The sequence below is a fragment of the Podarcis liolepis genome, assembly GCF_965112155.1.
Source record: "Podarcis liolepis genome assembly, chromosome: 6".
Lineage (NCBI taxonomy): Eukaryota > Metazoa > Chordata > Lepidosauria > Squamata > Lacertidae > Podarcis > Podarcis liolepis.
In genome coordinates this window covers 15,107,177-15,117,461 of record NC_139559.1, presented here as the reverse complement: position 1 = coordinate 15,117,461, position 10,285 = coordinate 15,107,177, and the positions used below count along the sequence as shown (strand labels likewise).

The 10,285-nt window shown below is 43.3% G+C and overlaps 1 protein-coding gene across 5 annotated transcripts in view; it reads right to left on the bottom strand.

Moving 5' to 3' along the window:
- Positions 1 to 213: 213 nt before the first annotated feature.
- PMEPA1 (prostate transmembrane protein, androgen induced 1) overlaps positions 214 to 10,285 on the bottom strand; it is an 89,154-nt gene continuing 79,082 nt past the window's right edge. For 4 of the 5 annotated variants that reach the window (XM_083507712.1, XM_083507709.1, XM_083507711.1 and 1 more), the window contains exons 3-4: positions 9,078 to 9,131; positions 214 to 8,237 (exon numbers count right to left, since the gene is read on the bottom strand). In XM_083507712.1, coding sequence (XP_083363838.1) covers positions 7,686 to 8,237; positions 9,078 to 9,131 — 606 coding nt within the window. In that variant the 3' untranslated portion in view covers positions 214 to 7,685. The remainder of the gene's footprint in view (positions 8,238 to 9,077; positions 9,132 to 10,285) is intronic. The other variant, XM_083507710.1, reaches the window with a different exon arrangement.

Here is a 10,285-nt window from a genome sequence, read left to right as displayed (position 1 = left end):
ATATTCCAGGAATGAGATTAGTTTACTTGAAGAAGAAAAACCCACACACTTTGTCATAAATTGTTAATTTTTGAGAAGGCTTCGCTTTTTTAAAAAATGAATGCAAAGACCCAAAACAGAGGGTTTTCCCCTTCCTTTTTCAAAATCTGAGTGTTGCGTTTCCAAGACATAATATATTTGTGTTAAACAAAGCAAAGAGGTGAAAACAAGCAATCCAAAGTATTGTAAAATTTATTGTTTTAAGTATTGCAGCTTTTAAAGAATAGAATGACATATCATTGCCACCATCGGTTACTGTTACACAAGAAGCGTTTTACAACGGAGTTGTGGAAATTGGCATCAGAGTACATATTCATACTAAAACAGCAAAATATAGATAAGTACTGCATTGCATGTGCTGTCTATAGTTTACATAAGTTTTTTTTTTATCTGAAGGAAAAAAAAATTCAGGATACAGGACTGCCTATAACAAACTCCAAAGCCAAAAGCAATCCAACTGGAAATTGAAGAAAATATTAAAATACAATGAAATGTGACTATAAGGCAGGCAAATTAGGACTTTTAATGTAGTCCTTTCATGAGCTTCTATATTACAGCAAAAAATTGAAAAAAGCAGTTTATGGAAATTTTGTTTTTTCCTCTTCAACCCCTTTTGTTTTGTGTATTACACGGGAGAAGTATAGGTCTATATATATATATATCTGAGTGCCACACAGATCATACAAGAGAATACAAATTAAGTCTGTTCTTGGCTAGTATGTTTATGCTACAATTCTGGCTTCTTTAATTCAACTCAAGAGAGAAAAAAGGGTGAGCTTTTTCTTTCCGTTAAACTTAGCATTTAGTGCAATTTTGAAGAGAGATTCAGATGTACTAAAAAGAAAGAACAATGTTCTCAGAACAATATTGATTTTCCCCCCCTTACCTATGACCATCCTTATTCTTAAGTGAATTGTGGATCAGATTTCTAAACCCAACGCTTACAAGAGTTGAAAGCAAGAATCATGAATAAGAAAGAACCACACTTGTAACCTGCCATTATTATTTTCAAATACACATTCATACCTCAGTACATAATATTTTGGTGGAACTGGTTTTTAAGAATTCTCTTTGCTCTATTGTAAAAGTACAGGACAAAAAAACCCTCCAGACCTACTGGCTCTTCACACTTCTAGCAGTTAGAAAGGAGTTTGTCAACTATAAGTGTTGCTTTGTTTTCTCCCCATAATTTTTGTTTTTTAAGGTCTTTTCTGGGGCTCATATCTTCACTCATTTAGTCAGGTGCAAAAACATAGCTTTCATCAATGAAGGTGTGTCCTTCCATCTACTTTTTTATCAATGAAGGTCCGTCACTCTGTTTTTATGAAGGCCCACAGATCTCCCTTTGAGTTATGGGGGAAAGAATGGAATTATGATTAATACTGACTACATACAATCCACTGTGTACAAGTGTGTCATCAATGCTAGCAAGATTTCTAGCAGAATTTCTGTAAAACTGGCAAATGGGAAAGCCAGCTTTGCCATTCAGAAACCATCTAAGAACTTAGCTCGTTTAAGCAGCCACCATGACAGTGCACACATGTTGCAGATCTGATTGCAAAACTATTACTGGGGGGAATTATAAGGGGGACGACATATTTCTCTCTGCAAACACTTAAGCAAGTGTGAACAAGCTACCTGAGAAACCCCAACGGCGGAATGACTCCTTGATCAGTCCAGGTTAGTATCTGAGTTCCTATTGGCACAATTCACTTAAGGTTGCCACTTTTTCCTCCTGGCAGGGCTCCTGGGTCTGTAAGAACTTCACGTCTGGCAGAAGCTCAACAAGCACACCTTTTTCCTGGGATGGAAGTGCTATCAGGGGGAAAAACGTTTGCTTGCAGGTCTTTCTGCCTTCCACCCAGGCTGAAAATGCACAGGAGCCCTGGTAGGTAAAAGGTGGCAGCATTAGATCAAAGTTGATGAGTTGTCAACATCATTGATGTCCGCTATGTATCTGAATGCCTGGAGGCTTGGGATAAGCACACATCCGTCTGCATCTTAATAGCAGCAAAGGGCAAACAGGATATCATTTCCTTTGCTGGTATTAAGCAGCAGGATGGGGAGGAATCAAACCACTCTCCATCAGAGCCATGGTGTTCAAGGGAGTTCTCACAGTGGCTCCTGCTTAGACCAATACTATCTTTGATAACTACAACTGGCCATTCAACAAGTTGATTAGCAAAGCTTAAGAGGGATGAGGGCATTAAACACACACACACACACACACACACACACACACAGCGCTATTTTGGTCAGGCAGAGACTCTGGTGTTAAGAGGGATGGGAGTGGACAACAGAAGTGTTGTGTTGTGTTGTGAGTTAAGAAAGGGAGGGAAGAGGGTGGAGCATTGAGGAAAAGCCTCTTCCTTTGTGGATGCACACCAGCCTTTTGTTAAAAGCAGAGGAGCAAAGCCAGGAACAAAGTTGGCAGCCCAGTGCCAGCTCTAGGGTTTTTGTTTGTTTTGGTGGGGCGGAACAGAGGATTTTGGGCAGTGGGCCTCCCCCAACAAGGGTCTCCTCCTCACCAGTGTCACTGCTGACCCTGTTTGTCTTCTTCCTTTGGGACCGGACCACCCAGCCGCTCGGAGAGGGGCAAGGCTAGTGGGGCAGCTGCAACTCATCCCTACTGCTCCTACATGGAAATGGCCAGGTGTAGGACAGTTACACAGCAAGGAGTAACAGCAGCAAGAGCCAAGCAGCTGAAGGTGGAGGTCAGGAGTGGGCCTCCTGCCCCCCTACCCACCATTGCACCCCCTAGGATAGCAGACTCCTCCCATTTTATACAAGGCACTCAGAGGACATTTAACAACCACCAACCCCGGTGATACAGCAAAGAGTTTTCAGATATGTGATGCACATTCACCCAAAAGCTATTGAGGTAAGCGTTTTTGTTTTCTTTTGTTATCTCTCTCTTTTTTTCTGTAGCAAACACACTAGTTAAGACCATAGAACGGAGAAGAAAAAATAAGGACAACGACCAACAAACAATTAAAAGACACAGAACGTTACTAGTCACTCGTTTTGGCTCAAGAGGGCGGCAGATATATATATATTTCGGTTTCGTCTTTTGGTTGGTATTCTCGGTTTGCAATATCCACCACAGTTTTAATACCTACTGGAGTAGGATATGTGCATACAATGTATTTCAAGTTACCTCACAAACAGTCCCAAGGAAAGAGGCGGCAGAAGACGACAGGAAGGGAGCACCTTAAGCAGCTAGGCACATCAGACTGGGTCTAGAGGGGGGGTCACGGGTACAAGTTCAAAGAAGTGGTACCCCCCCTTTCAGAAAAAACAAGTAACTAGGGAAACCAGGGATCTAAAAAAGGGAAAAGTGACCAAACCCTGGAAGTTTCCTATCACTAGCAATGATTGGATTCCTCCCTCCCCCCCTTTTCTAATTTATTTCTTCAGAAAGGGAGGTTTAGTGTTTCTTTTTAATAAGGCACTAAATAGACATGTTACATAAAGGAAAGATACTTTTTTTTTCTTTTTTAAAAAAGAACTTCTATAAATTCATATACTTTGTACCTTTCGTAGGAAGCAATATTTATTCCTTTTAGTTCACTTTAAAAAAAAAAAAGGTAAATCGCAGGTGTCGTAAAGCTATCGTCAAGGAGCTATGGGTGGGAAAGGCAGGTTACGATGCTGTAAATAATAATAATAATAATAATAATAATAATAATAATAATAATAATAATAATAAAGGTCCAGGAACCTATCGCTAGGCAAAAAAAAAAAAAGCACAAAAATTCCTTTAAAATGGTGAAAACTTCAAGTTCATCTCTTAGTTGTCTCTATTGTCCTTTTTAAAATATATATAAATAGTGTTGCAAATGGTCAGAACTTTAAAAACTGTTCTCTGGTTGGCTGCAGGATTTCTGTTTCCTCCCCCCCTTCTTTCTTCTTCTTCTTCAAGTAATAGAAAAGTCTCATAAAAACAAGAGTTATTGCCTTTATATCTTTCATTTATGTTACCTTACTAGTTAGCATCTGGCAGAAAGCAAAATTACACCTCCTTGTAAAAAATAAAATAAAAAATGGTCACTTGGTACAGTTCCCTCTTCTAACCATTCCCTATTACTCCAACATGGAGCTCTTGCATCCCCCCAGCTTGGTGGAACTGTGTAGGCGTGAAGGTTGCCAACTTTTCAACTGGCCATTGCAGCTGTGCCTTTATCAGCAGCTAAGAACACGAGACCAAAAGAGCAGAACCTGTTCCGCCTCGTCCAGCTTCCCAAAGTGACCAAGAATCCCACAAGCAGGGGATTCCTCTCAATTGGTATTTAGTAGCGTACTGCGTGTCGTGCCTAATAGCCACTGCTAAACCTGTCCTCCATGGTCTGTGCAGACATGACATGCACACACCAGCAGGCGATCATGTTTGTGTCTCCGTAGAGTTTGAGGGCGGGGAGGAAAGCTCCACTTGCTAATTTCTCACCATCGTGCTACTGTTAAAGACAGAAGAACAGGCCAGGCTGGTTTGTTTCTGTAGAGTTGGCAACCTTTGCAGCAATAGATTAAAATCTACGCACAAGATAGGAAAAAAGCGTTCCGTTCCCTTATACATGCATCTATTTCTTCCTCTTTCTCTCCATAATTTACGTCTCTCACTCTCACTCTCTCGCACAGTCAACGTACAAATTCACCATGAAGGTTAAAGCAACTGATCAGGTCTTCTTTTTATACAATATAAAAAAATGTAAACAATAGCGTTGTAAGACAAAATGCTTTATGAAACAAGAGAACGAGACAACACTCAAAAAGAAAACGATGACATGAGCTGTTTCGAAGAAGGATTAGCGAGCAGAACCTCGACACAGAAGGATGTTGAAATGGTTAGGTTTTGAGCGAAGGCCAACTTTCGGAAGAGGTAAAGGTTTTGCTTCTAAAACATTAAGCACAACTCTTTAGCCTTTAATACATCACAGGAGTCAACATGTTTCCATCTACATTTGTCCACGACCCACTCCCAGCCCCGCCCTAAATCAGAACCAATTTATCTAGAATAAATAAAGCTCAGTTAATGACCAGAGGAAGCTGAGCAAGGCCTGCCAAAATGGCTGCCCTCATCTTTCAGTCTGCAGGTGGGGCACATGGATGGATTGAATCCCAAAGACCAGGGGTCAGCAAACTTTTCCAGCAGGGGGCCAGTCCACTGTCCCTCAAACCTTGTGGGGGGACGGACTATATTTTTTTTGGGGGGGTGTGGAATGAACAAATTCCAATGACCCACAAATAACTCAAGAGATGCCTTTTAAATAAAAGCACACATTCAACTCATGTGAAAACACGCTGATTCCTGGACCGTCCGCGGCCTGGATTTAGAAGGAGATTGGGCCGGATCCGGCCCCCGGGCTTCGTTTGCCTACCCATGGTTGAGGAAACCAGCTGAGACTTTTTATACACTTGGCTCACCACATAGCTGGGCGAGTGGGTTGTTCTGCAGGCCCAAAAAAACTGGGAGCAAAGGAAGACAAGACTCTTGCAACGTTAATACTTGTGTAAACAGAAGGGGTATAAATGGACCCATGTTCTTGCCCCGACAGAGTAAACTGCACCTGTTCGGCCCTTCTCTTCATTTACACAAGTATTAAGTGCACAGAGACCTTATCCTTCCCCATCTGGTCAACCTTCTTTTAAGAGTTTATTCAAAAACTTTATGGAAAATGGAGCTGTCCCAAACCAGGTTTCTACAGAAACATCCATAAGGCAGGTTTGTGGGATCTCCCTGCTTTTATTGCCTTAACTGACAAAAGAGAGCCAGATTGGTTTGGGGGGGGGGGCAGGGGAAATAACCCCAACAATTAGAAGTCATCACCTGATCACTAAAAAGAAGGCATTTTAACGACCACTTATGCTTTTATAGTCATCCTGATGTTAGTGAGACGGTAGCAGTAGAAGGGGCCGTTTAAATTGCTCTCTCAAGGTCTTGGCTTTGCAAAACTCTGTTTAAAGAACACAATGTCTGCGCTCTTCTTAGCTTTGCTCAAAGCAGGGGTTCCCCACCCATTTAAATTTCGGCCATAGTTCTGCATTTGCCGGCAGGGCCTGTACAATATGCGTAGCTATCTCCATATCAATGAAAGCCAGACAAATCTTGTACCAGGGCAACTGTGAACTCATGCAGGGCTAACTCTTTGTCGGGGCAAGCTCCAAACTTTGCTTTTTAAAAATATATTTTTTGTCATGCTTCCAATAACCATAAATGGCCAAACAAATGCACAGTCAATATTTTATTTGTTGATTTTTTTAAAAAAGTCTTTATTTCCAAGGGAATGTACAAGAGTGGAATCTTGCGCTGACTTAACATCCCTGGGAACAGACCCCTGAGTGCAAAAAGAAGGGAAACTGTCCAATTTCGAAAGGTGTATGCATGAATGTATAAATGACCTCTTTCATCTTTAAGTCGAAATCATACCATACCAGAAAAGAAAGAGGGTAGTTTATACACATGCATTAAACACCCTTCAGAACGGATACAGTTCCATGTACATTCTGCAGCCAGGTATCTTGAGGACACCTGTAGTCAGGCGTCATAGATGTGATGATCAGGTTTGAGACATGGTCAAGTGACTATGGAGAGCAAAAATAGGAAAGTAGGAAAATGTACAAGATGCAGTCTTCACACGATGTTCCTTACTGGTCTGTGGCTTTAGTTTTACAGGCATTCCCTCCCTCAATTTCTCTTTTTTAGTCCTTACTTCCGCTGCAACCCTATACACATTTACCTGGGAGTAAGTCACACTCAACTCAGTGCAGCTTACTTCTGAGTAGAAGCATACAGAATTGCCCTGTTATAAACATGTTTCCCTTAACAGTTTTGTGGTAGATGTGATAAGAGGCTTTTGACCAACACAAGCACTGACACATTTATATTAAAAAATAGTGCAAAATTTCAACATTTATATAAATAACTCTAAACCCCTGCTTTTTTTTGTTTGTTTTTTTGTTTCGCTTTTTTTACAATGTAATACATGCTCTTTTGAGTCGCCTCACAAAAATTGCCATTTTTTTTAATTCTAGTTCAGAAAAAAAACACAACAAAAACTTTTCTTCTTCTTTCCCCCCTCATCAATAGTCTCTTCTAATATAAAAATACCTGCTTCCCCAACACACATACAGTTTCTCTTTTTTTTAATATATATTTATATTTATAATTATATATATATATATATATTGCAGATCTTTAAACAAATGTTTTTGTGCAAATATTTTTGTCTTTTAAAGTTAAGTGAAATAAACAACAACAACAAAAATATTGTAGCGCCGACACACGCAGCTCAACTAGAAACAAAAACTGGGGCCGGGGGAGGCGCAAAAGGTGGCAGGTGGGGTGCGGGGGGGGGGCAGAGAAAAAGGATTGGGTATTTTTCTCTTAAAAAAACCCAAAACAGAACACATAACCCCCCCCAAAAAAAACAAAACCTTTCTAGACAGAACTCAACAAAGAAATGTTTTGCAAGCTTGGTTGGCTTGTGCATTGAGACCAAACATAAACATGTAAATATTTATATGGAGACGGGCGTTGCGTTTCATACACAGTGCCTCCGCCTCTCGATATCTCCCCCCCCCGACCCCCCACCCCACCCCGGTTAACAAGTGCAGAGTGTTTAATATCATTCTCTTTCTCTCGCTCTTTTTTAAAAGGGGTGCCCTTTTTGCTTCTCTTTCTCTTTGTTCCACACTGTTGTGCTCTCAAGGCTGCCGAACTGCGATGAAGGGTGGAGCCTGCCCCCCTCCAGTATGGCGGTCACCCCGCCGCTGTTCTGTTGGTGCTGGTAAAAGGTCGAGCCGGGGAAGTGACCGATCACCTCGCTGTACGTGGGGGGCGGCCCTTCCATCCGGCCGCTGCTCCCGTAGCAGGTGGCGCTGATGCCAGAGTTGCTGCTGGGGGGCCGGGGCCCCCCGTAAACCGAGCTGTCTATCAGGTCGCTGTCAAAGATGGTTCGGTTGGGAGGCGCCCGGACAGACTCCCTGTTGAGTTCCATTTGCTGCTCCGGGTCTCGGAGCTGCAGTGTGCACGGCCCCTGGTAAGGCGGGGGCTCCTCCCCGTCCGACAGAGAGATGGTGGGCGGCAGGTCAATCTCGTGCTGCATGTAAGGGTACGTCGGCTGGAATCTGTTGAAGCGGTCCCTTTGCAAGAAGGACGGGACGGCAAGCCGGTCCGTAGGCCTCGGCGTGTAGACTTGCTGCTGGAGACAAGAAGGGAGACGGGCGTGAGCGTCGCGTTCCATGTGTGAGCCCACAAAATCTGGCCTCTGCTAAGTTTCAACTGTGTGTCGGGCACAGGTGGTGGGAAGCCCCACAGGAACCCCCAGGGGAGAAGGCTCAGGGCCAAGGGGTTGGTGGTAGGACAATGAGGAGAGAGCAGAGGGAGAAGATTGGGAGGAGGGGCTGGGTGCTGAAGGGGCAACAGGGTTTAGTGAGCAGGCAGAGCCAGTGACAGGCAGCAGTTCAGACTCTGAGGCTGAAGCAGAGGACACAGATAAAGAGGCTGCTGCAGAACCCAAGGACTCCCTCTCCTACTGGTCTCAAAGAACATCATGGGTAACAAGAAGGGCAGAACAGAGACCAGAGGTGCACAGACACAGTTTGAGGCTGCTTGGGAAACATCTGGGAAATGTGGAGCCTTAGAAAGGGTAGAAGGGGGGAACCTTCAGTCTTGGCAACTGCAAGAAAGTGGTGTTGGGAATTGTGAAGGGTTGCTGAGCTAGCTGTACAGTGGTACCTTGGGTTACAGATGCTTCAGGCTACAGACTCTGCTAACCCAGATATAGTACCTCGGGTTAAGAACTTTGCTTCAGGATGAGAACAGAAATCATGCTCCAACGGCGCGGCAGCAGCAGGAGGCCCCATTAGCTAAAGTGGTGCTTCAGGTTAAGAACAGTTCAAGGTTAAAAACGGAGCTCCAGAAAGGATTAAGTTCTTAACCCGAGGTACCACTGTATGCAATTTCCTTGCATAAAGAGTAAACTTCACTGGCAACTGTGTTGACTTGCCTCTGACTCCAGCCCTGACACCAGGCTACTTACCTCTGTTACTCCATTTCCCGACACTGTGCTTTCTGAAGGCCACAAGCTTCCTTCCTAAAATGGGAACAGGAAAAGGTTGGATAATTCCTACTGAGCAATGCTGCTCCCCCACCCTGCTCAAACTTACTAGCGATTGCTAGTAACAACGGCAACTTCCAAAGAGCCTAACAGTTTCGAAGAGCTGCACTTGTATGATCTGAAGGAGTGTCTCCACCCCCATCGTTCAGCTCTGCAGACAAGGCATGCTGCAACCAGAAGAGGAGGCCAGAAGTGATTTATAGGGAAATGAGATGTTGCTCCAGATGCTTCCCCCTTCCTTCTGTTTTCATAGGAAATCTTGTCTCAAAAGTGTCACACATAAGATATGAGGCTACTCTGGAGTGAAAGATAACCAATGCCAGTTTCATATGGAATATTAATTGACTTGCACCATTTGGGTGATGTAACTAATAAACCAGCCATATTTCAGGAGGCTGCTGTGTGGAGCTAGGGAACTTGTTGAGTACCCCTGCATCTTACAGTCTACTTTTAAGTCAGAAAGCACAAAAACCACACGAAAGAAAAATTAGAGACACACATATAAATGCATCTCCAGATGGTAGCAACATAGATAAATTCAAAAGGGCATTGTTAAGCTTCCAGGGAAATGTTATTCTGTTGTGTTCTTTCTCTCTCGCTCACTTCCTTGGTAAGGTTTCATTTAAAGAACAAACAACCATGGCAGAATTATAGATCCACATTTTTTAAAAAAAACCTTGTGGTGAGATTTCCCAGTTAAAAAAAAAAGAAAGAAAGATGGTGCAAACCTCAACCCACCTAGATTGCAACTTCTCTTGCCAGGGGCAGCAGTTGCATAAGGAAGCTTGGAATTAAGAAAAGGCTTTACAAAGTACTTAATATGTATTTCCAGCAGCGCTTCCGAAGACAGGGTAGTGCTGTTATCGCCACAGTGAGTTCCATGGCAGACAGAAGAGCTGAAATGGGGACTTCCTGGTTTGTCACTTGGTCTCTAAAGTTGCAGGTCTATTGCACCCTTAAAAACGTAAAGGTGCCCCTGACCATTAGGTCCAGTCGTGACCGACTCTGGGGTTGTGGCGCTCATCTCGCTTTATTGGCCGAGGGAGCCGGCATACAGCTTCCGGATCATGTGGCCAGCATGACTAAGCCGCTTCTGGCGAACCAGAGCAGCGCACGGAAACGACGTTTAC